This window comes from Physella acuta, unplaced genomic scaffold (assembly GCF_028476545.2).
Source record: "Physella acuta isolate Inbredline_101_S28 unplaced genomic scaffold, ASM2847654v3 ptg000124l, whole genome shotgun sequence".
NCBI lineage: Eukaryota > Metazoa > Mollusca > Gastropoda > Physidae > Physella > Physella acuta.
Window position 1 is genome coordinate 200,001 of NW_026731643.1, and position 27,500 is coordinate 227,500.

The following is a 27,500-nucleotide window of genomic DNA, read 5'->3' on the forward strand; positions in this document are numbered from 1 at the left end:
CGACTATCTAGGTCTATAAAATCATCACACGACTATCTAGGTCTATAAAATCACACGACTATCTAGGTCTACAAAATCATCACACGACTATCTAGGTCTATAAAATCATCACACGACTATTTAGGTCTATAAAATCATCACACGACTATCTAGGTCTATAAAATCATCACACGACTATCTAGGTCTATAAAATCATCACACGACTATCTAGGTCTATAAAATCATCACACGACTATTTAGGTCTATAAAAGCATCCCACGACTCTTTAGGTCTATAAAATCATCATGCGACTATTTAGGTCTATAAAATCATCATGCGACTATTTAGGTCTATAAAATCATCATGCGACTATTTAGGTCTATAAAATCATCATGCGACTATTTAGGTCTATAAAATCATCATGCGACTATTTAGGTCTATAAAATCATCATGCGACTATCAATAAACTAAACACGTTCTAGAATTCTGAAATCATGACCAGCTGCATGACCAAACTGAGACACAAATGCTTGTCAATTCCTATTTGACAACAAAAGTTAAAATATTTGATCAGCAAAAAAACAACTCTATTCTTCAATCGTTGATATTAACACGTTTTTCTTAACTCAGCTTCGCGTTTGTTTGTTTGTTTGGTTGTTTGGATGTTTGTTGTTAAAATTGACATCGAAAATTAGCCCACTTCTGATTGCTCTAGAGACCTGAAATTTGGCATGCATGCTACTTTCGCCTAACAATTTCAGATGCAATCATAAAAACTAGCAATTAGTGACCGTAATTAGCTTAATTTAATTACGCCCCAAGGACCATAAAATTGAGGACATGATTTCTAAAGATACCGACAAGACTGGAGGCCTATAGACACAGTTACTTCGGCCCCAATCGATGTGAGCGCGCTGGCCGTGATCGTATAGTGGTTAGTACTTCGCGTTGTGGCCGCGACAACCCAGGTTCGAATCCTGGTCGCTCAAGATTTTTAGTCCGTGTAATTATAAACACTTTTTTAAAAACCACGTTTTTCATGTGTAGCAACGGACTAAAAAGGAGAAAATAAAATACTTAAAAAAAACTTTTAAAAAAACCACGTTTTTTATGTGTAGCAACGGACTAAAAAGGAGAACGGACACGGTAACACATTGTTAACGGTGACACGGTTGGTATGCTGGGCATGCTAAAATACACATAAACACGTTTTTCCTTAACTCAGCTTCGCGTTTATTTGTTTGTTTATGGGAGATTTGATCACGTGATTCGTGAGTAGATCTCCACGCCAGCAACGTAAATTACGACCTTTCTCTGTTTAAAGCGTATCGGTCGCTCAAGATTTTTTTAGTCCGTGTATTTAAAAACACTTAGTCAAGTCATACTTAATCAAGTCATTAGATAAAGTAGAAAATAAACTATATAAAAAACTTTTTAAAAACCACGTTTTTCATGTGTAGCAACGGACTAAAAAGGAGAAAATAAAATACTTAAAAAAAACTTTTTAAAAAACCACGTTTTTCTTGTGGACTAAAAAGTAAAAAATAATTTTTTCTTGTGTGCTTCCTCGAGCTGTGCAGGTTCTTGTGATGACTGACAAAAAACGTGGGTCGGGCAGATGGGTCGGGAAATTTGATGGTGAACGTACCCACGTTTTTTGTCAGTCATCACAAGAACCTGCACAGCTCGAGGAAGCACACAAGAAAAAATTATTTTTTACTTTTTAGTCCACAAGAAAAACGTGGTTTTTTAAAAAGTTTTTTTTAAGTATTTTATTTTTACCTCCTGTCTTCAAACCGCTAGCTACATTCGCCAAAATTGCATTTTTCCATCGCACCTATTTTTACATAAGCTTCGAGGTTCGACGCTATTGATTTTCGTGTCATCAATGAGCTTTTTTTTCGACAATTAAACTTTTTTTTTTATTGAAGCCACTCTTTTCCTACCGTCAATTAGGCTCAGCTTATGCCCATATTTCAAACAAGTTCGCTTAATCAATATTCAAAATATTTTTAAAAATACATTTATTTTAAGTTTAAAAGTAATAGTAGCATTACTTTATAAATACCACACTTATTCATCATGCATTATTAATTTAAGATTGATTTTAATCGTGTTTTTTTTTTTAAATATATGCTGTTATGGGTTATTAATAAGTCAGGTTAGTACAGTCTTGTAGTTAAGGGAAGCGAATATGTGAGTTGATTTTAACTCCGTGTGTTTAAGGACAAATATGCGTATACAAGCGGTGTGAGTGATTTATTGTTTTGAATTAGACAGCGTGTAGTATGTTACGTTGAATGGTAGTAATCGTGAGCTAAATTTAAAGGACTAAAAATGTGAGGTATTTGGTTAAACTGGATCAAGCGAGTCTTAACATGAGGTTATAAATAAGCCAATAACAGTTAATCAATTTACAAAAAAAAGACTGATTCTATAAATTACCAACATCCAATAGTCATTGATGGCTTGCCCCGAGTGAACTGACTGTAACTTTTATTACCCGAAATTCAGTTTACGTCTCAGTGTGTTTGACCGAACGCCAACAAATCAATGCTATCCACAGCGTCCCAACAAAATGGCGGCCATCAAAAAGACTTCCGTCTTCGTTGAACGTGTCTATCAAACAGACATGCGCAGTGACTGTCGCGAGGGTAATCTGTCGGCTAACGGACAGATCTTGTGAGTTAAGGATCCTCGGATCAATACATAACGGCCGGCAAATGATTGATTAGTCTTGATATCGATAAAGCTCTCGGTGGATTATCCCACAATTATTCTCTCCCCCTGTCGATGGGAGGCTTGGTGGTATCAATCAAGTTAAATTTTCAATTTTTTTTTCATCCTCTAAAGCTAGCAATTTTTGTTTAAAATGTGGACGGTTTAATTTCCTGGATCCACCTCCTCCCACTATAGCTAATGCAGTTTCTAATAAATTGAAAAAGTAACGGATACGTTAATTTGGCTAGAACCTACTTAACTCCCCCCTCCCCCACCCCCCCCACAAAAAATTAAACTGGATGAAAAAGTTTAGCTTAACTACCAAATCACGTGACCGGATAACCCAGTGTCTTTCACCCCAATGCCAGAATGACCCCCGCCCCTTCCCAGCACCACCCCCCCCCCTTTTTTTCTCTCACACAAAGTGATTTGGATAGTGGCATAAGGTCAGAAATAGACCCAGCACTGTATTGAGCTTTTTTAGACTTTGGATGCGTGTCCATTTGAAAGGAGGGGGAGTTAACTTATCTCACGTAAATGGACGAGACAGTAAAACAGCCGTCTTTTTTTTTCTTTTTTTTTCTAACAAACAGTATGTGATAGTCTCTATTCACACGTTGGGGAAAAAAGTCTTCACAGAAAAGTAATGAAGAGAAGGTTTGGACAACGTGTGAATGTAAAGCTTGTTGATTATGGGAGGAGGGGAGGGGGATCTAGTTCATTCACGACCAGACAACTTTAATGGATGGTCAGATGAGCGGTACATAGCGGTCAACTAAATGAAACGGTTTAATATTTAATAGAAAATTAATCCAGAAGAGCACTTCAGTTAATTGGTTTTTTTCTAATTATTAATCTAGAGGTGGGTCATATGGAATGGGGAGGTGTAGGGAGGCTTACTAGTGTTGCAGTAGAGGCGTTGGTAAGGTTGTTACTTGATATGTGTACAAGTAGTGTACAAACTAAACAATAATCACTCGGTACACAAGGTGTATAAAGTTTACATTGTTCATCTGGTACAGGTATATAAAGTGTACATAAATACTTTGGTACGCGAGTTGTTAAAGTTGTGTACAAGCTAAATCTTATCCACCTGGTACACAAGGTGTACAAGTTAAACAAACCACCTGGTACACAAAGTGCATAGGTGTGTACACACGAGTTAGTGATCCACTAGGTATAGCGATGACGATGATTTGTTTGGCTGATTTGATGGCTATGGATTAATTTAAATTTACAGGATAAGCAGACTGGTTGCTTTGGGGGTTGGGGATTGTTATGTTAGACAGTTAGGGGACTGGTTGGTTTGGGGGGTAGGGATTTATTTACAGGATAAGGGGACTGGGGATTGTTATGTTAGACAAATAGGGACTGTTAAGATAGGGGACGAAGGAAAAGTTAGGTTAAGGGACTAGCTTTTGTTGGATCAGGAAACTAAGGGACTATTGGTTGAAGGAACGCGGAATTATGTTAGAGCATTAGGGGACTAGGGATTGTTACCAAGGGAAAGTTTGGATGCATTTAAGTTTTAGTTTACTGCTGAAACACTCTGATACAAATATTTTTTTTTAAAATTAATACCGAACATTTTCTACCAATAATAAGCAAACTAAGATTTGGGAAAGATTAACAAAACCCTAGCACATAAGAAAACACAAATAACTCCAGACAATATACCTAACTTTGCCGTCAGCGATGTTTGATGGTCCTAAATCGCCTATCACACTCGCAATGATGAATCTTTTGATTCAAGATCAGGGATTTAGCTCAAATCAATGGACTCGTGTAAAGTTTGAATCCCCGTGTTCATCGATTAGACTATAGTAGAGGAAAATTTTCTTAAATGTTACGGTAGAAACTCAACATACACATATTAAATCGACTAATTTGTTTTAAATGCTTCAACTATTTTACGATAAAAAGAATTGTGCGAAAGCATATATCATCTGCTTGTTTTATTGTTTTGTTATATTGAGTTATATGGGGTAAGGGTTGGTGTACTATTTTATCATACAATAGTACTGGTATTGTTAGGTGGTTTGCTAGCGACATAAACGTCTGGAGTTCGAGTCTCTCTGGGTTCATCTAGTCTTAATGAGTACCTGACTCAAACAGGAAAATAATTACTGGTCGGTTGTATTGGCATCAAAACTTGTGAATTTGGACCTGCAGTCTAATTACATTCATTAGTTGGGGACAACAATCCATCTAGGAGAGAAAACCAAAATCAAACAACTAACTGCTGCCTATAAAATTGTTCTTGGATGGACGAAATGTACTGATGCAAATCCAGAAAGAAAATCAGGCTGAGCATTAGTCAAAATGTCAAACAGCGCACACCTTGTTCACATGTAAAACTTAATTGTGTTAGAAGAAATCCCCTCTAATAATATAATTTAGAACGAAAAAGAAAAAATATCCATTCATAAGCCAAGCTGAAATAAACAAAAGGACTTTTCTTCATCGGACCTCATGTCCAAAAACCAATTGCTTTTACTAAGTTATATAACAGTACTCTCTTTAATTTTCATTTTTTTTTATCTTAAACATTCTACTTTTAACACGTTTTTATTTAACTTGATTCCCCTTTTTAACTGTCATGGTGGGCCCAAGCGTACCACACAGGGGAATCGTGAGAATTACATTTGCTCTACTTTTAACGTGTCGATGTCTTTTACATTTGACCCATTGGCCATGACCCAATAACAATGCATGTCACATAATTCGATTGTTTTTATAATGAGTTTTTAATTTTTCCACAATATCAAGCTTGCATCCAACCTAACTATTGCATTTTGTCATTGCTAACGACGTTCATGTACTATTTAAAGCAACGACTTAAAGACCCTGTTTTATACCCATCTTCACTAGTCAAAGTGTCAAGAGATTATCCTATTTTCTATATTAGCATTCATCGGTAATACAATTAATTAATGTTAGGAGTTTTTGTAAGCGCTCCAGAAAATATACAACTCAATGTTAAAATTCATAAGGACTCTCGCAGACCAACGTGTACTTTAAAGAAATTCATGGATTTATTCGAGTTTATTGAGTACTTCCTAAGTCCACTTATTCTACGAAATTCTCCTCGCTACTACATTTGACAACGATTTTAACCATTCATTGTGCAAGTCGAAATACTTTTTAAAAAGCCTGGCATAAAAGCAAGCTGACGAAATAGTCTAGGAACGTGCCCACTCCCTCCTATCTGAAGCAGTTTCTTAATCTCAAGCCCCTAACTGGACCCCCAAATTAGATTTTCACGTTCCTTCTAAGGGCGTTGTACACTGAAGAGGCAATCATAAAACTAGATTTTTCTCCAAGTTTTTTAAGTTTAAACTTTTTTTCTCAACACAACTGGGCTAGTGGTAGACAGAGAAAAAAATGTCCAAGTGTGTTGGGCTAGTCAGTATTTGTATCAGTATTCCATGATTCTTCTTCTGTCAAATCTCTGAGCATCTTAAGATCCTTTCAGGCGAGGTTCGTTTAATTGAAGTGTGAGTAATTTCATGCCTCGAGAATATTAAGCATTGGAAGAACTTTTTAGCAGTCACTGATTTTTTTTTCAAACTGTATTTTTTTCTTCTTTTTCACTTATGAATATTAAACTTTAATTCAGTTCAAGAGGAGATATGTAAAGTATTGTTGTTTTTTTTTTCAGGTTTAAAAAAAAACTATGTGATGTTCGTTGCTGACATAAAAACCACTGGAGCAACTAGACAGCATATATTTAAGAAGATAAATTAAACGAAAAGCCAACATTACTCAACATCTAAAATCAATGCTCAACATCACCCCAACATTTAACAACATCGCTCAACATTACACCAACTTTAATAACCTTACTCAACATCACTCCAACATAACTTCATAGTTCAACATCAACCTAACATCTAACCAAATAACTCAACATCACCCCAACACCTAAAACGTGTTCAACATCACTCAAACATCTAACAACATCTCAACATCACACCAACATCTAACCACATAACTTACCATCACCACATCATCTAAAAACTTGTTCAACATCACACCAAAATCTAACAACATCTCAACATCACTCCAACATCTAACCACATAGCAGCATCAACCCAGCATCAACATATCACATATTACAACCAAAATTAACGGCTACACCGTCATCCCTTTAGCAAAACCATATGTTGTATATTGAAATTTCTTGAAGCATTTGTTTTTCAAAACAAATTAGGGTACATTAAAAAATAGTTAGGACAATCTCAGCAACATATAGAATAAGAAACCATTACAGAAGACATTTCTTGAATCTTGTTATGTAGACTACACACTCTATAAGGCTAGCAGATGCACGAGGAAGTAGGCGCAAGAAAACGTGGAAAAGTTGAATCGCTGAAATCTTTTTTTAAGTCCTACTATTAAAATAAACGGAAATAAAAGATTCGCCTGTGAAAATCTCCAAATCTCCCGGACTGATGAAGTTGTTAAGTCATGAAATTGAAAAGCGATGTTGAAGTGACAAAATCGAAAATTGATGTGATGGAAAGTGATATATGATAGCTAAACCTGGAATTTAATGTCGCAAACTTGTAATACTATGTCTACGAAGCAATGCTACCCACTGTTAAATTATAATTATGGCCCCTAACGACTCAATATACTATCCTTTTTTTGTTTTTTACATGAATTGGTAATGTTGAATAAAGGGAAAGTTTGTCTAGGACCTCAGCTGCACTGTAGTAAAAAAAAAAATGGTGTACATCTATATTTTACATCAGGCTCTGACATTGAATATCGTAGACCGTATAAAAATGAAGTTACGTAAAGCTTATATGGAATTAAGAATACATGGCGCTGTGTGATATGTTTATAGATAAGATACAGAGCATGTGTGTGGGATGTGTGGGCTTTACCAGCATCCAAGATACAGAGCATGTGTGTGGGATGTGTGGGATGTGTGGGCTTAAGCAGCGTCCAAATACAGATCATGTGTGTGGGATGTGTGGGATGTGTGGGCTTAAGCAGCGTCCAAATACAGATCATGTGTGTGGGATGTGTGGGATGTGTGGGCTTAAGCAGCGTCCAAATACAGATCATGTGTGTTGGATGTGTGAGCATGTGTGTGGGATGTGTGGGATGTGTGGGCTTAAGCAGCGTCCAAATACAGATCATGTGTGTGGGATGTGTGGGATGTGTGGGCTTAAGCAGCGTCCAAATACAGATCATGTGTGTGGGATGTGTGGGATGTGTGGGCTTAAGCAGCGTCCAAGATACAGATCATGTGTGTGGGATGTGTGGATTAAGCAGCATCCTTTAAACCAGAATCAAATCTAGACGCTGGACAACAATGTGTCGATACACTAGCTCCGTGAGTAGAATATTAGTACAGCGCTATATTTCTTGTATGTGGGGCATGATAGGGCATCTTTTATATTTGTGTGGGCAATTACGAGACAGCTGATCTTTTTTGGGGAATTTGACACTTTTCACATTTCACATCAGATTTTGTTTAACCTGAAACGGAAGCTTTGCTAATCTAAAAATGTAGCTTTTACACTTCAATTTCGAGTGGAAGAGCTAGTTTTCACTTAATCTAAGAATCACGAGATCGGAACCTTGGCAGACTAGGCCCGTTTACCGGGCACAGCAGCAGAGCGTGGACGACTAAATTCCAAACTCAACCAACATCTACTTTACACAGATAGCTCTTGGGTGGCTTAACGCTATGGAAGAAAATCCAAAGAAAAAAAACAAGCTGATGTTGGCGTCAAGGGCTATAACAAGGCGCATACCTTGTTGAAAAGTAACTTTTGGTTTTTGAGGAAATCAGCTCAGGCATTAATATTAACAACAAAGAAAAAGAAAGAATCTTTGTTTCGTTAGAAGTAAAAAGTAAAGTTCCGTTCTTGAACCCGACGGTCCATTGGGCAAGTGCAGTAGAGCTCACCTGTTTCCGTAGACTCAGCATATGTTTCGTTACCGCTCAAAAATTAATTTCAATTCTAAGACTACATTAATTGACTCCAACGGAATTGCACTTTAAGCCAGGATTTTAAGAGTTTAACCGCATTCTGGAAAATAAAAATAAAAATCTCGACTAAAATCTGTTTTCCTGCTACGCGATAGATCCCTAAACCCCTTCGGGAAAACAGAGTACACTGATCCAGAATTCCACCACTCAAAAAGTTCCAGAGACCCGTCGCTGTCGAGTCTCAACGGAATCACAACGGTGTCTGAAGTTGTGTCCGTCCTAAGTTATGACCTGTTCGGGAACCATTAACAAAACCTGTTCCATTCCCTACGCAGTCATTGTCTTAGCTACAAAATCCCAATTCAGAGAACAGCGATTAACCATACAGGGGAGATAAAAAATTAGAACAAAGTAAGGGAGATAAAAGTTACTTCACGACACCACGGAAGGTAATGAAACTTTAGCCTTGAGAAACAACATAAATTTGAGAGTAGTAGGGAAAATAACAGCGCAAAATAAAAAGGTTAGTATCAAGTTTACTTCATTTATTCACAGCGTCGAAAGCTGCATTTAATGTTGGTACTTTTTAGTCCTACACCTCACTATAAGAAAAAGTGTGTCTTGAACGTTTTAAATGAGAAGCCTCACTGTAAAGAAATTTTCATCAAAAATAGTAATAGTAATCTCTATGTGATTTTTATTTTCTCGTATATACGAAGTGTAGAGAAAGTCTTGTAATCGTGCAAAAAAAAAAAAAAAAAAATCGAGATTTTTGCAAATTCCGACATTTCACAGCTCCCTGAGTCGGAAAAACATAGTTTTGCAACATTGTCCGTATGTCTGTGTGTGTATGTGTATGTGTGTGTATGTGTATGTATATGTGTATCTGTAAACACGGTAACTTAAGAACCGTTACAGCTAGGTTGATGAAATTTTATATATAAGTATTATATCAAAATCGTAGATCCGTATTAACTTTTGAGCGATTTCCGATAACTTGAGTACTATTTCAGATAGATAATGAAATTTCACATGTAAGTAAAAGATTAAATTATCTGCCTTCTTTCAAATTTTGAGTAATTTCCGTTGACTGGAAGTAGTAATTTTCGCTATTTTCGATTTCTCACAATAAACGCATGTGAATTTATAAAGTACTAATAATATTCCGCACTATTATGCACATTTTTTTGGCGTTCACTTGGTTTGCAATTATTTTTCTACGAGATTTTATTCTATTTTAAAATGTTTAAGTCTTTAAATGGATTAAAAATCATGTCTATATCCCGAGTTGCCATCCCTTGTTCGCTCATATAAGAATATTGGAAAACATTTAGGGGAGATCACTCACGTTTTATTAAACTTACATGAATTGTTTGTTTAGACGTTTTGTATTAGATCTTAGACGTTTTGTATTAGATATATGTATAAGTAAACCATCTTAACTGAATGAAAGTAGGCTACATTTAAGAAAGAAGTATTTCTATTGTAAATCTGTATCAGTCCTCACAAGCCGATGATGAAAACTGTAATATTAAAGCGAACATGGCAAGGCAAACTGACGCTGTAAATTACATGTCTGAGGTACACACACACACACACACACACACATACACACACAAAACATTAAAAACTAGAAATACATAAAAACAAATAGGACTATTGAAAGTCAAATTAAAAAAAAACATGAGATACACACTGTGTTTTACAATAAATGCATTGTTTCATTTTTTTTAAATAGAATCCAGCATCGAAATAACAATCTGTTTGAAAAATGAGAATCAAACATCTTTTTGAAATACGATAATCAAAATGACAAAAATCTGTTCGAAAAATAAGCATCAGAACGGCTAGAATCCGTTTGGAAAATGATAATCACAATGACAATAATCTGTGAGAAAAAATAATCTGACACACGCCGACACTACACTCACACATAAATACACATACACACACATACACACAAAAACAAACACAAACATACCCACAGAGAGAAAGTGAACTTTTTTTAAATTTAACAGATTGAGAAACAGAAATAACGCAGGCAGTGGTGGTGTTGGTGGTGGGGGGGGGGGGGGGTGATAGAGAGAAAGTCAACTGGGCGGAGAAATAAAGTGGGCGGACGAGTGAGAAGACTAGGGTCGTGAGTACTGGTTCGCGTGTAAAATGGAACAAAACGAGCTCATCGTTACAAGATTAACGTCACCGGTTTTTGCTTTGGGTGAAAAATTGATTTTTGTTTTCAAACACCTCGAGTGGAAGTCTAGCACAGCAGGCGGATGGTAGTGCGAAAGGGTGGGGAACTTTGGCACAGTACATTGTTATGTCAGATACAGTAAGTTGTCAAGGTTGGGGAACTTTGGCACAGAGATTGTGGTGTTAGATACAGTAAGTTGTCAAGGTTGAGGAACATTGACACATCAAAGTCTGATTCAGACAGACTAAGTAATCAATGTTGAGAAACTTTGACACAATACATTGTTATGTCAGATACAGTCAGTAGTCAATGTTAAGGAACTTTGGCACAGTACATTGTTATGTCAAGATTGTGGAACTTTGACACCTGATGTCAGATACAGTAAGTTGTCGAGATTGAGGAATTTTGACAAAAAGATTGTTACTCAACATCACACCAACATCGAACATTATAGTTTAAAATCACCCCAACATTCAACAAAATTGCTCAACATCAACCCAACCTTACTTCATAGTTCAACATCAACCCAACATCTAACTACATAACTCAACATCACTGCAACATCTACCAACAATGCTCAACATCACCCCAACATCTAACATTGCTTAACATCACACCAACATCAGACCAATGGTAAGTCTAAGTAGTACAATTGAGCGGGACAGAATGAGACAGCTACACACTCGACAGATTCATTGACATATGCGTTAACTAAGAAATATCAGAGTTTGGGGACCCGAGTTTAATATTGGACCAGCAGTTTGTGATTGTTTTGCGAATTGTGCCAATGGAGATGTTTTATCAACATCTTGAATATTGTGTCTATTAGATGCGTCAATATTGTGTATGCATGCGACGTAAACCGGAACGACACAGCGAATTGTGGTATCAGATACAGTAAGTTGTCAAGATCTCTACCACAGTAGATATTGTTGTGTCAGATACAGTAAGAGTAATTTGTCAAGATTGAGGAACTTTGACTTTGATATTATCGTGTTAGATACAGTAAGTTGTCAAGATGTCTACCACTAGATATTATCGTGTCGGATACAGTAAGTTGTCAAGATCTCTACCACTGTAGATATTATCGTGTTAGATAAAGTAAGTTGTCAAGATCTCTACCACAGTAGATATTATCGTGTCAGATACAATAAGAGTAATGTGTCAAGATTGAGGAACTTTGACAACTCAAATTGTGATGTCAAGTACAGTAACTGTGAAGGATTGAACAACTTTAACACAACAAACTGTTGACTTGCAATTTGGGGTTGTGCGCTTTTGACATTGCAAACAATTTACTCAACATTAGTGGGTCGCGCACGCCTGACGGAGTCAATATTGATTTACAGAATCAGTTTCCAGAACCCTAGTGCATCTTTTATATTACCTTCAAGATTGAACACCCCGCCCTTTTGACCTGTCTGGGAAATTGAACTTTGACCTTACAACCTGCTATTAAAAAAACATCTTTTGAATTGCATTTAGGTGTTACGGAGTGCAGAGGTTTTGAAGAATTGAACACACAAATAAAACGAGATTTTGTTTTTCCCTCGACTTTCGAAGAATTCAAAAATCTCTAGAAAAATCTCATAGGTTAGATAGCGCTATAACTCAATGTCATATTACAATCAGGCTAATACGTGTAGGCTTATCCTCTTTTTAGAGACAGCAACGCAATGAAATATGTATTGGCATTAGATCTAGTTCTTTTCTTCGTGGGTGTTGGGCAAGAAGAGAGATCGAGAGAAAAGAGAGAGAGAGAGAGAGAGAGAGAGAGAGAGAGAGAGAGAGAGAGAGAGAGACAGGCCGTTTGAATAAATAACATCTTATCAGGGTGTAAAATATGGAGATCCGCGTCAAGTTTAGATTAAAATGTTTAGATAGTTGGTTCGGATTTTTCTTTTGACATTAGATCCGTGATTAGATTTTAACAGCGACGGCAGGATGTTGCAGAATCTCGCATACAGCATCATGTCTGCTGGTATGTATGTTAGGACCAGAGTGTTAGGATTAGGATGGAATCAAAGTTTTCAGACAGGACGAGAAGTGCATTGGTTACATTGTGGTACCCTATCACTAAGTCAAGTTCCTTTTCGAACACGATAGTCCACGGGGCAGGTGAAGTAGAGTTCAACTGTTTCTGTGACCTCGGCATATAAAGTAATAGTGTGTCTAGAATTTTCCCCAGCTGCTTTTACTTTCCCTAGCGTTAATCAGATACCCATCCGAGCTGGGTGATCCTGGGGATGTTCTACTGACTTGAACCCGGATCCGAACTCTCAACTTTCGTGTTAAAAGTCGTATGCTCTACCATTCCACCATTCCATCCCTCTGCCACCACGACGCACCTGGCTTGAATTTGAGCTTTTTTTAATTCACTGTAAACATACTCCTCAGCTTATCGTATAAATCTACGAGCCAAAAATTGGCTCGTATTGAACTCTGCTAACATATACGCTATATCGTAGTCAAACATCAAGGTTGTCAAAAAATCAAGAATCATGTTTAAAATCAACTTAGTCAAATATCAAGAAAACTGTTTCGAATGACAAGTCAAAAATCATTTTGTATCTAAAGGCTGAGGAAAACTGTCCAAACTCTACACCGGTCCAAGATCACGAAAACGGTTTTAAAAATATCACGAAATCTAAAATCTATACTAATAAAACATTAAGTAGAACTCAAAGACCTGGAGTTAAGAGAACTAGGACTGACGCTGATGGTGAAACACAAAACGGGAGTGACGTTGATCTAGTCGTATTAAGTCATTAGAGGATGTTTTTTGTGAGAGTCAGCCTGCCGGAAATGTTGTTTTAAACGTAAGCAGTCACTCGGTATTTTTCAAGAGTTGAACTTGGTGAGTGTGGGGAAGGGGGTGTGGGGGAGGGGATGGTGGGGGAGGGGTGTGGGGGAGGGGGAGGGGCAGTTAATTGTTGATTTCAAGGCTGTCGTTTAATATGAGTTAAACGAGTAGAATCGGTGACGGTCATTGCTTGATGCACGTGAGTTTCGTGTTAGTGAGGGGATTAACGATTAGTTTAAGTATAACCGGAAGTCAACGTGAGTGGTTAAATCTGACTGGATTCATCAGTCATGTGACTGCCAGTCATGTGTGTTGACTTCAGGCGAATGGTAAGTAAGTATACATAGGAACGATCTGAATTTATTTAACTGAGTTCAATATGTAGCAGTATGTAGACTAGCAGTATGTAGTCTAGCGGTAGAGAGCTAGACTACTTAACCGAGAGTTTCAAGTTCGAATCCGCGTCGAAGTCAGTAGAACGACCTGAGTCCAACCAGCTCTGATGAGTATCTAACTCACGTTTGGAAAACGACGGCGGCTGACCACACTATTCCTTCAAATGCCTTGATCTCTGAAGCAGACGAACTCTACTTCATCTGTCCCAGGAATGAGAAATGATGATGAAGATGTGACGTAGACGTCATGTCTACGAAGAAGTAATTGAATTATTTGCATGCCGAGATGTGGCTTACATGTGGCTTCAGTGCGTTGTGTCTTGGCTGCCTTGATCTCTCTATTAGAAAAGATCTCATCAAGCGTAAATGTATATGTTAAATCAGATCAGGTCAAGCGTATCTAGTATAGAACTCTTCAAAGCAGAAAATATAATCTAAGTCAAATTAAATTTCCACGGAAATCTGAAGAATGGCTAGATCGAATTGGCCTATAAAAGATTTATAAATTTTATTCACCTTCTCCCGAAAGTTAGTTCTGTGAAATTGATACATTTCTTTTTATTTTTTTTAAATGTTTCTGCTTTTCATTTGTTATTGTAAGATTTCTATCATTCAGCAGACGACGCTAAGAAAGCCGTCTGCAGATCTCTGGGTGAGTTAGGGGCACCTTGAAATCATTGCTGGACAGCCGGACGCCTTTTGCATTAGCAAACTGGCCGGCCAATGGTCAGCAGCGGATTTATTACCGCGCTTAATGTGAATCGATGCGACCACAGCCACGCGGCTATCACGTGATGAGGATAGAGATCTATACAGAAAACTTAAAGAAAGGCAAGAGAAAAGAACAATCTAGCAGCAGAGATAAAATGTAAGAATGTGTTTGTGGCTACCGAAGTTCAGGTTTTAACAACTTCTTTAGCAAATTGTCTCAAGCCAAGAGAAACACACACCAAAATATATGGTGAAAATCAAACTAAAAGTAAATCTATTATTGCTTCTGTACACTACATATTCAAGGTGATGTTACAAGTATTACAACTCATTAAAGTTTTGTGTTGGTTTTATATATCAAGTTATACCAGAACAAATCGTGAAATATTGCTAAATTGTGTATAACTCATTTATCCCAATACATTTCATCTCTAGCTTTGGGGTCGGCGTGGTCGAGTCGGTAAAGCTCGTGGTTGCTAAACCGAAAAGTCTCGAGTTCGAACCCTCGGGCAGATGAGGCTCGTTAGCTGTGGGACAGCCACTCTTCTAGGAGAGACAACTCCAAAATTAAACAACTGCTGCCTTGTAGTTTGTTCTTGGTTGGACAAAGGCTATGGAAGCAAATCCAAAAAGAAATGCAGGCTGAAATCGGAGTCAATGGCCTCAATGGCGCATAACCAGTTGACACGTAACGCTTAATTGTGTTGGAGGCGTGGTCGAGTCGGCAAAAAGCTCATGGTTGATAAATTCGAACAAAGTCTCGAGTTCAAACCCACTGGCAGATAAATCTCGATCCCCTTCAACACTAATAATTAAGAACGAAGAAGAAGAAGATCTCTAGCTTTCATATCCCAACTGATCCCAATAAAACTTACCTCTTGATTTTGTAGCCTAGAAATTCCGTTATCCCTAAGAAACTCACCAAATATATGTGTAGCCTAGATTCCCGAAAAACGCCACCATATATTTATGTAGCCTACATATCCCGTTATCCCAATAAAACCCCACTAAATGTCTAAGTAGCCTACATATCCCAATTAATCCCTTAATCCAGCTTTAGATTTTCACCCAGAGAGATTAAGAACAGCAGGATAATCCTGTCCACTGGTGCAACGTCTGTCTGAGGTTGGCAGGTGCCAGAAGATTAACAGGTGTTAACAGGTTGCACACAGACAGACAGATTATAGCTCATGTACTTTCAGCAACAGTGATGGGTGGGGGTGGGGGGGGGGGATGAGCGTCTTTGTAACACTTAGTGCAGCGAACAACTTATTAAAAGATGAGTTCTGTACTTTAATGGTCCGTGTTATGTAAGCACGCGTACAGCATAGGTGGCGTTCAAAGGGTTAAGTGCGCAAAGGCGTAGAAACCCATTTCGGCGCTCAAGCCGAACTATCAATTTTGCGCTGCTCCCCCGATATTTATATATATATATTATTATATTTTTATTTACGTTAGGAAAAAGCTCCCCCCCCCCCTCCAACTTCCACAATTCACCATTAATAGATTTTTTCCATTATTACACAAGCAACTTAGAAAGCCGTCCATAAAACCAAGTAGCTTTTTTATTTTCTTAAGTTCGACTGTAATACAGCTCAGAATAAGCTTTTTATTTTATGTTTTTTCTCAATTTGAGGCCCCCTTAAGGTCGGCGCCTAGGGCGGCCGCCCCATCCGTCTCCCACAGCTACGCCTCTGTAAGAGCATACATCACAACAGTTTTTTTAGTAGTCCTAGTTAGAATTTCATCATAAGTGAAGATGATATGCACGATCCTATGTTAGACACTATTTAATTTAGTTTAGACGATTTATTATTTAACATATTAAGTCCTACATACATCTACGTGTATCCTATAAAAATAAACCTTTAAAGTAAATATATTGTCAAATATATCACAATTTATACGGACACATGAGGAGTATGGACTAGTATCATTACAACCATACATACATACATAAATAGAAAGTACTGATTTTGAAATTAACTTTTTATAAATAAAAACCAAAATTACACTTTTACAAAACATACAACAATTAAACTTGAAAATTTAAAATACCCTTTCTGTAACTATAAAAAAACACATTAAATTAAAAGTTTACAACGCAGACAAAAACAATGACGTTCTCTGATCTCAAAAATTGTATATACAACTATACAGGCTACAACAATTTACCCAATATATTAGACGGATTTATAAGCTAAATTAATATTAATAATAAACAATTACGAGAGAACTTTTTATGTTGAACTCATAACAGACACAACCAAGAAAGAACATTTTTCACTCAAATCATAAAGTTATAGATGTGTCTCTTCTACTAAACGTTATGTGCCTTGCTGTAAGTTTTATTCTAATTAAGATATTTCAAACTATTGAAATTTCATCAACATTGGCGATAACGTACATCTTCAGAGTTAAAAAAACACATTATTTTTTAAGGAATATTTCCGGTGGGCAGTTCCCCTGAACAACCCATCCCCCTCCCTCTCCCTTTTCGCCATGGGACGAAATAGAAAAAAATAATAGAATTTATATATTTTAAAAAATCAGAATTCGCCCTATCTCCGAAAGTTTCAAGTAACCCATGAGTAAAAAAATGTCTGAAAAATAATCTTAATCACTAAAACCTGATATTTTATTTACAGGACTGGGTTGCTGTTCTTGGTAGCAAGACATTGAACTTTGACCTTAGAAATGAGTCTATATCTAACACTCTGGCAAAACAAGATCAGTTCTAGCAACCTGACGCATATAACAAGCACTGTAAAATTCGTATTACGCTGGTATAAAATCAGTGGCGTAGGCAATGGGGTGGGTTAGGGGGGGGGGGGGGTTATATATATATATATATATATATATATATATATATATATATATATATATATATATATATATATATATTATTTTATATATATGGAAACATATTTGAACCCCTCCCATGACCAATTCCTGGCTACGCCACTGTATAAAATAGGTAGCTGCTATAGATTTGGTATTGAAGTGTTATAGAGTTTGTATAGAATAGGTTCAACGCTGGTATAAAGCTAGTATAGAATTAATAAGGCTGATTTAAAAATTGGTATAGTGCTGGTATATAATTGGTAATTCATTGGTATAGAGCTGGTATAGAATTGGTATAAGGCTGATATAAAATTGGTAAAGAGGTGGTATATAATTGGTATACCGCTGGTATATAGCTAGTTTTAAATTGCTATTATGTCGATATAGAGCTGGTATAAAGCTAGTATAGAATTGGTAAAACGCTTGTATAAAGCTGGTACAACCCTTTTACAACTCAACGGCTCTACGACTACGATTTTCGAAGAAACAAAAAATAAAACCGTAGTATCGAATCGACCACAATCCTACAAGTAAATCTTCAATTCCACCGTATCGATTACACCCCGCTACGATTATCTATTAAGCAAAGAAGAAGATGGCTCTACTCGATCGGCCCCATGACGTCATGGACAATAAATGTGTCTCTCCCGCCCTCGGGGTTTGGAGTAGATAGGACGCTATCAATCCCCCACCCCCTCACTCGACCCTCCGTCTGGAATTACCCCTGCGGCCACTAATCCACTAAGCTACCCACACTAAAGCATATCTTGTGGCCAGTGGGGGATAAAAGAATGGTCAATATATTTTTTTGGAAGATGTAAGATGATTAGGAAAGTAAGAATACACCAAGGTCAGGTGATAACACCAAGGTTAGGTGACGACGTCAAGGTTAGGTGACGACGTCAAGGTCAGGTGACGACGTCAAGGTCAGTGACGACACCAAGGTCAGGTGATGAGGCCAAGGTCAGTGACGATACCAAGGTCAGGTGATTACACCAAGGTCAGGTGATAACACCAAGGTCATGTGACGAGGCCAAGGTCAGTGAAATGTCAGATGACGGCACAAAGTTCAGGTGATAACACCAAGGTCGAGCAACGACATCAAGGCCATGTGACGACGCTAAGGTCAGATGACGACACCAAGTTCAAGTGAAGACACCAAGGTTATGTGATGAAGCCAAGGTCAATGGTTGTGGACTATGTTGGGAACAGCAACATCTGGTGCCAGGATTAAGATTGCAGCCGGTGGTACGACAAGGGAATCAGGAGGAAAGTGGTTGGGGGGTTGGGGCGGGGTGGGGGGGTTAGGGGGGGGGGGGGTTGGTTAACAGATGAAGTGTGGTTACCCTGCCTGAAGAAGTCACATTGTGTTATTAATTTTTAAAATTATCTTATTCTGTCTTGATATTGTTTTATGTTATCTTTGTCTTTCTGTTTTAGTTCAGAATAGTTTTCAAACTCATTATCATTATCGTCTGTTTCGTTCCTGATCAATTTATATGTGGCAGATAAAGTAGACTTTGTCTATGTTCAAAAGTGGGTTATTTGAAGAGTGGGTCATCTCAAAGGTGGGTCATTTCAAAGGTGGGTCATCTCAAAGGTGGGTCATCTCAAGTGTGGGTCATTACAATTCTCAATACAACTGAATTTTTTAATTTATAGACCTTCCCTTATACAACTTTAAAAATGATAACTTTTTACACACAATAAACCATTTGATTTTAAATTTAGTGACCTTCTATGGAGCTCAAACCTGCCTTTCGAACCCTCCACCTCCCATCCCCCCCATACTTCAAAACATAAACTTCGATAACACAATAAGTATCGACCCCCCCCCCTCTCCCGGTAAAACTTACATAACGATAAGTGTATCGATCCCACTTGTAAAACATACATAGCCATAAGAGAATCGATTATCCCTGCCCTGCAATTACGTGCAGCTTTACTGCACTGCCCAACACGCGAACAATAAAGCCCGATATCCACACCTCCATGTATTATTTAACCTCAGCGCCCCTGCAACAAATGTGCCCGGTAAAACAAATGGGACTTGTTCAACAAACTTATCAGCCTCGACAAATTATCATGCCGCGGTTCCAACGCTCCAGACACTCCTCAGAGTGCCAACGACACTCCGGAGAGTGTGGACGTAGATTGGTTTTCATTTACTGTCTCCCATTTACACCCTGTAAATTGCTTCACGTGCTGGCCAGATTTTTAACGCTTTTTTTGTGTGCTGTCGTTATGTACAATTTGCCACATTGCACCAGAGCGTTTAAACTTTGCTCTGCCGGCGAGCGAATTATCTAGGGGAATCTATCTGCTACATTTGACGGTGCATGTCAGAGTAAAATGAGAGGATTTTTACTTTTTTTTTTACAATTTTTTTTCTACAACATGGACAGCTCTTAAAATTTTGGAGCTGATTTGTTTTACAAAGCAACGAATATGTTCAAAGAAATGTACAAGTTAGTCTTTCATTCAATGGTTTCAAAACCCGTTTGTTTTAATTTTTTTTTTTTTACAATTTTTTTTCTACAACCTGGACAGCTCTTAAAAATTTTGGAGCTGATTTGTTTAACAAAGCAACGAATATGTTCAAAGAAATGTACAGGTTTGTCTTTCATTCAAAGGTTCCAAAACCTGTTCAGAGTTTCTTCGAGGCATCTCTTCGTACGCCCCCCGAAGAAAGTCTACCGCCCCCCCCCCCCCCCCCCCGCCCCGAACGAGATGGAATTTATATAGCAAAAATATACTTTTACTAGTGTCTTCCCCCCCCCCCCGGAAAATGTTGGTCCCCCCCCCCCCCCCCCCCCCGAAAATATCAAGTGCCCCCCGGAGAAAAAAGTCTGGAAGAAACACTGAACCCGTTTGTCGTTTATTTTAATTTTAGGTACGCTAGTGTAGTATCATTTTGCATGATGTAAACGTGAAAATAAGCAAAACGATATTCTTTCAACTTAAGGTGAAAGACAATAAGCAGAACTAAATTAAAATTTACATAAATGGCGTGTAGATAGACACACGTTTGTTTTCAAACATCTTCCGTATAGAAGATTGAAATGAATGTACTTGGAAAGCGTATTCATTGACAACAGCTTGTTTACAAATGTCTTATGTATAGATGAGCTAAATGTTAATTAAAAGAGTGTAGTTAGACAAACAAATTGTCTTTTCATTTCTTGCATTAATTTTCTTGCAGACGGTAGCAGGTAATAAACTCAGGTGTAGATAAACAACAGGCTACCTAAAACGGTAATTTTATTATAATTAGTTGAACAATGATAATTGTATGCAATGTATACATTAGGAGGCCAGTTGTAAAACATGCAGTCCAATTTTTTTTTTCAAAAGTTATTCTCATAGCCTTCTTTATTATGTTTCAGTTCAATTAGTATACTAATTACTGTTCAAAAAGGTATATATTAAAATACACAATGTCAAAATCCTAAGAATAGTTAATCAAAAGAGAATTTAAAAGTGGATTTCCTCAAAATCAACCTGAAATGATTTAACAGAAATTGCAAGTGGACTCTTCACTTTAACTAACAAAAAATTACCTGTAAAACATGCATTTGTTTTAACAAATAGTAGAGACGCTTGATTTCAAGACGAACTTCGACTAACTAGTATAAAACATGGTTGACGCGTATTCACGTAATCATCCAAGATGCCCCCATACAAGACATACACACACAAATTAGGATCAAAATCGTACTCACCCCATAGTGTCGGCCGCGTCTGTCAAGTTCAACATGCGTGATTCTATTTCTAGCATCAACCCGACGTCTGCTGTTACAGAAGAGAGAAAAAAACTGGATGGTGCAGCGTTGAAGTGGGAATATCTCCTCCAAGAAAAGCCGGAAGTCTGGGTGTTTTAGTCCATTGATTAGCGGCCCACGGTGCAGACAGGCCGACAGATCCACCTTAATACAAGCTGTCACGAGTTTCTGACGCCTCGCTCAAAATGGGGAAAATTATTTGTACAATTCACCAGATTTTTTTTCTTTTTCTTAGTCTGGATGACAACTTGTCTTTGTTTTTTTTTTGTTGTTTTTTTTTTATTTCAGACGTGACAACTTACAAAAAACTTCTGAACACACCAATTATACTAATTACCAGAAAAACTAAAACAGTTGTTGAAGAAAAAAAAACAGGATTCCCCAGAATAAATTTTCCAGATCAGTATATAAAATTATCCGCTCGAAATTTCCAGTTCCCTAAAGGGATAATTTGAACTCAATAAGCATATGTTGTGTTTTCGTAGGCAGCGCTGTTGCTGCTAATCGTGTCATTAAATCAGAACGAAAGCTGATTAGAATTTAAAATTTTGTTGAAACTTAATGAGGCGTTAGGTGCAGCTGTTGAAGTGGTGATGATTGGTCCTTTTGTTCGAGTTAAGCCAATTAGATTGGTCCTTTTGTTCGACTTAGGCCAATTTGATTGGTTGAGTAACAAAATATGCAGGGGACATTCCAATGAGACATTGTGCAGACATTTTCCTGTGGAGAAAAGAAGATGAAAAATATTTGACTCGGAAATATTACAACAAGGAAGAGCAGGTGATATTCAGAATAAGGGGTCAATTAATGAAGCTAGATCAGTGGTCAATTAATGAAACTAGCTCAGTGGTCAATAAATGAAGCTAGCTCAGTGGTCAATTAATGAAACTAGCTCAGTGGTCAATTAATGAAACTAGCTCAGTGGTCAATTAATGAAGCTAGCTAAGGGGTCAATTAGTGAAGCTAGTTCAAAAGGCTTCATGTTTGTTTACAAATTCCTTCAAGAATATTAAAATTGAAGAAATCTATAAAATACTATGTAATCATCATCCATCGGTAGAGCGCTAGACTGCTAACCCGCAAGTCTCGAGTTCGAATCCGGGTTCAAGTCAGTAGAACGTCCCTGAGTCCACCCAGCTCTGATGGGTACCTAACTCACGCAAGGGAAAGTAAAGGTGGATGGGTATAATGCTGAACACACTTTTCCTTAACATTACGAAGTCACAGAAAAATACGTGAACTCTACTTCACTAGTCCCATAGACCGTCGGGTTCGAGAAGAGGAACTTTTCAAAGAGTATAAAACACCTAACAAAAATACAAATTTAAACAGAAAATGTGTTATAGAGGGGAGTGTTTATGACATTACCCAAAGAATGTTTATCGTGCAAAGTTTCTGTAAGTGATGTGTTAAAATGTGTTTACTATTTTTGTTTGAGGTTCTGTAGGGGGGTGTTATTAAGATTTTCGAGGTTCTGTAAGGGGTGTGCGTAGATTATATAACAGGATGTGTTAAAGACATTACTCAAAGAGTATTTAACGTGTGTGTCTTGGAAATTATGCCATGTTTAAATAAAGGGTTAAATAAAGGGGTGCATTAAATGACATTACGCTCATTTTTATTGGGGAGTGATTATGACAGTACACGATTGTGCAAGGGGCGTGTTTACACAAGGATTGTGTAAGGGGGCGTGTTTTTACCAGGATTTTGTAACATGGGAGTGTTTACTCCAGGATTGTGATAGGGGGCGCGTTAACATCAGGATTGTGTAAAGGGGCGTGTTTTCACTCGGATTATGTGAAGGGGCGAGCCTACACCAGGATTGTGTAAACCGTCTAGACGGCCATAAGCCTTAGATCACCGGCAATAAGACTCAGACTTGACCGACAGCTGAGATCTGGTCAACTTTATGTACTCATCAGATGACCCGTCTGGAATGGCCGGGAATTCCATTTGTTCTGTGCTTGACCATCCCACAGTTAGCGCCCTGTACCGGAGACAATCTAATCACCAAGATCGATTCACGTCAATTACTTATTCACCCACGAAATTGAATGTGTTAACATATTAAAATTGTAATTATCTTACACGCAGGATTTTTTAAAATTTAGTATTAATACATTTAAATAAATTTTAAAACGGTATCATTAAATATATTTAAAAAATGATAATTCCATTGTGATTATTAAGTTGTTTTGAAAAACAACAACAATGTATAATTTGAAAATAATTTTTTGACTAATTAATGTATCAAATGTTTTTTAAAATCAAACCTACTTTTAATAAAGATAATAATAAATTCGGCTTCATTAATGATAATCCCAAATGGAGAATAAGGATTTCAAAGGATATTTTAGAAAAGAATATTTTAATTATTAATATAGAATATGCATTTGACAAGTCATATAACCAATTTTGTATGTTCTAGAAAATAACAGACGATTATTGAGGTATAATTTAATAATAAGCAATAGTATTTCAGAAAATGTAATAGAATGTTATAGAATTGTTTGAAAAACTAATCTGACGAATAGAATATATTTTAGAAAATAATTTCACGCGTAGATTGGGTCTACCGGATAGATTTAATCTGAGGCAGAACGCGAAGACCCCCTGACAGAACCCATCAGACGACGGTGAAAGGTCCAATTATTTGGTTGGTAAATCAAAATATTTGCCGCCACCAGAAATCGGATATTACGTCAGGGAAGAAAAAAGGGGAGTTAATATTCTGCGTGAAGGGAAACCAGCGAGTGAATATGCTGGGACTTACTTCCCCTTGTACAGAAGACTAGTTCAGTATTTCGGTGTTTTATGAGAAAGGGGCTGCACATTTGCTCTCAAAGCACCGGCCGGTCCATCAATTGTACTTTTGCACTACGTGACCCTAAATTGTTTAGGTCAATATCATCAGCCTGAATGTAACAAGAAGTTTTATACCAGATAGTCTAGAAAAAAAAAAATAGCACGCGCAATAAACGTGTTATTTTGGGTATGTACCAACACTAAATGGATACAAGAGTTATCTCCCTTTCGAGGGAGGAGCCCACACCGCTTTAAAAGTCCCAAATTACTTTATTTTATATACCAGAAAACGTCGAAGGTCATCAAACATAATCGCCGGATATATAAAAATCAAGGATGACTCATAACATTAAAAAAAATTACTTCACTGACAAAAGGCGCAGGAAATGGTGGTGTACTCGATGAACTAAGAGCAAATATGTTCTCTCGTTTTCGCGATTTGTATGGTACGAACAGCTTGAAGGAATTAGGGTAGCATTTCTTCAACCTCGCATTTCTAATCTACTGCCAGCGAAAACTATTTTAACCTCTAATATATAATCTACATATATATATATATATATATATATATATATATATATATATATATATATATATATATATATATATATATATATCAGGGGCGTAGCGAGGTCGGGTGTCACCCGGTGCGGCACTTAATGGTGTCACCCACCCACCCCCGCCCCCCCCCACAGGCGTAGCGACTCTTTCCCGAAACAAACTTTCAATTTTCGATTTGCACCACCCCCCCCCCCCCCCCCTCAAATTTTTCTCTATATATTTTACTTTTTTTGCCTTGGTGTCACCCCCCTAACCCTAAATGGTGTCACCCGGTCCGCACCCCCGCCCCCCCCCCTCCTCGCTACCCCTCTGATTATATATATATATATATATATATATATATATATATATATATATATATATATATATATATATATATATCCACACATATATATTGTATCTAGCATTCAAAACATCCTATATCTGAACGGATCTGAACTGATCTAGTTTATTCCAGTTTCCGGTATTGATCTAAACAATTTCCGACCACATCCAGCCTAAACCTGATCACCTAAGCAGACGGCTCACACCTTGTAAACACCACAGTAAAAATTACACTCGCAACCTGCCTTCGTTCCCGACGTTTGAACGTGAGTACTTACTCGATCCGTGAGGCAATGTTCAAAGGGAATCTGTGTTTTGAATAACGTTTACTAAACACTCGCTAGATCGGCCATAGCTTTGGTGCATCTTTAGCTTGGGGGGGGGGGGGGGGGGGGGTTGAAACTGTTTCAGGAATAAATTCCAGACATATCCAGAGTCATTCTTCATTTGCAGGTGTTAATTAGTTAATTTCGTTAATTACTGAAAGACAAATAGATTGTGTAAGAATTATAGATACAGCTGCGGCAAATCAATGGTAATCGTTTACCTGTTTTCGTCAAACCTTCGATACTGTATCAGTCCTCGATACTTTAATGAATGCGCGATACATTTACCAAACTGATACCTTTACTGATTTTCAAATATGTTGTAAGCTTTTTATTTTTTGTCTGATTTTGAAATGTTTCATAAACTATGTGTAGGCTGTTAAACGCGTAATAAAGACAATGATAGCTAGGTTAAACCATTAAATCGATTCCTGAAAAATTGATAGATTTACCAACTTCTAACGTAGCCAAAAACTTAAAAGTATAGAGAAAACATACATCTGTGTTTCTCCAATTTAAGGTTGTAAACGAAAAGTTCTCATTAACCTATAATTAAAATAAATTACAATTAGTTGATCAAAGACCTGCAAGTGAGTCTAAGCACAAAAAAGTGCGGAACATTTGTTACTATTTAAGTCACTTTTACCGTAACGTATAGCTTGCAAGTTGTAGTCATAGTTATTTTGTAGGGAATGAGCGTTTAGCTTAAACATTGAGACGGTAATCAAAGAACTGAGCATAATACAAAATATATACAAAACATATACAATAGTTGTGCAAATCGCATACAAAACATACACAAAGCAAATACAAAACGTATACAACGTCCATACAAACATATATACACATCATATACAAAACATATTAAAGCACATACAAAAAATACGAAAGAATATGAATATAAATATACAATAGATTACTTATTTCCGAAACTCTAACGAGTGAATACTTAGTAGATTAGGTTTTAAGATTCCCGTTCATGTTCTACAGTCAGCTTCAAACTATTAAAAAGTTAACCCGGACTTCAGACGATTTAATTAGCGAAACTAATTAGCTGAGCAACACACGTTTCAATACCCAAAAAATAATTATCCGAGCCACAAACGGTTTAATAATTAAAAATAATGAGTCGGACTACGAACTAGTTAATAAATCAGAAAATAAAATGTGGTACAAACAGGCTTTAGAGGAACACAAAGAACCACAACAAACTAGTATTAGGGTAGTAGCTTCATGATATAACGTCGGGGTTTGAGGTAGGCACTGGGTGACACCATCTTGGGAGTGAAACTATTTAGGGAGTGACACTATTTAGGGAGTGAGACCTTTTAGGGCGTGAGACCTTTTAGGGAGTGAGACCTTTTAGGGAGTGACAACGTTTAGGGAGTGACACTGTTTAGAGAGTGCCACCATTTAGGGAGTGAAAACATTTTAGGGAGTGAGACTTTTTAGGGAGTGAGGCCTTTTAAGGAGTGACACCATTTAGGAAGTGACATCCTTTAGGGAGTAAGACCATTTATGGAGTGAGACCTTTTAGGGAATGAAAACATTTAGGTAGTGAAAACATTTTAGGGAGTGAGACTTTTTATGGAGCGACATCCTTTAGGGAGTGACACCATTTAGGGAGTGACACCATTTAGGGAGTGACACCATTTAGGGAGTGACACCATTTAGGGAGTGACACCATTTAGGGAGTGACACCATTTAGGGGGCGACACCATTTAGGGAGTGACACCATTAAGGGAGTGACACTATTTAGAGTGACACCAATTCTAAAACCCAGACTGGCTTTACATATATATTTGGTACTCCTTACACTATACGGGCGCCTTACAGATATGGATTCAATTCGAAATCTTTTAAACAAATGCACATTTAACACCACCCCCCTCCCCTCTCTTTCAACCCTACGGGCTGGTTGTATATTTTCTAACATACTCATAAACTAAACTAATTAGTTTTTAATTATACTGGTAATAGAATATGTCATATGACTAAGCTTTACATTTCACAATTTAAAGATAAGGAAGTTTCTTGGGAATACGAATTGGAATAGAATCACAGATATGAAAAAATATGTACACGAGTCTGTTCAGAGAGCTGAG

At 37.3% G+C, this 27,500-nt stretch overlaps 1 protein-coding gene across 2 annotated transcripts in view; it reads right to left on the reverse strand.

Moving 5' to 3' along the window:
* The window catches only part of LOC131934967 (trissin receptor-like), a 101,212-nt gene that overhangs the window by 70,457 nt on the left and 3,255 nt on the right, over positions 1-27,500 (reverse strand). For both annotated transcript variants that reach the window (XM_059291242.1, XM_059291241.1), the window contains exon 2: positions 21,320-22,099. In XM_059291242.1, coding sequence (XP_059147225.1) covers positions 21,320-21,375 — 56 coding nt within the window. In that variant the 5' untranslated portion in view covers positions 21,376-22,099. The remainder of the gene's footprint in view (positions 1-21,319; positions 22,100-27,500) is intronic.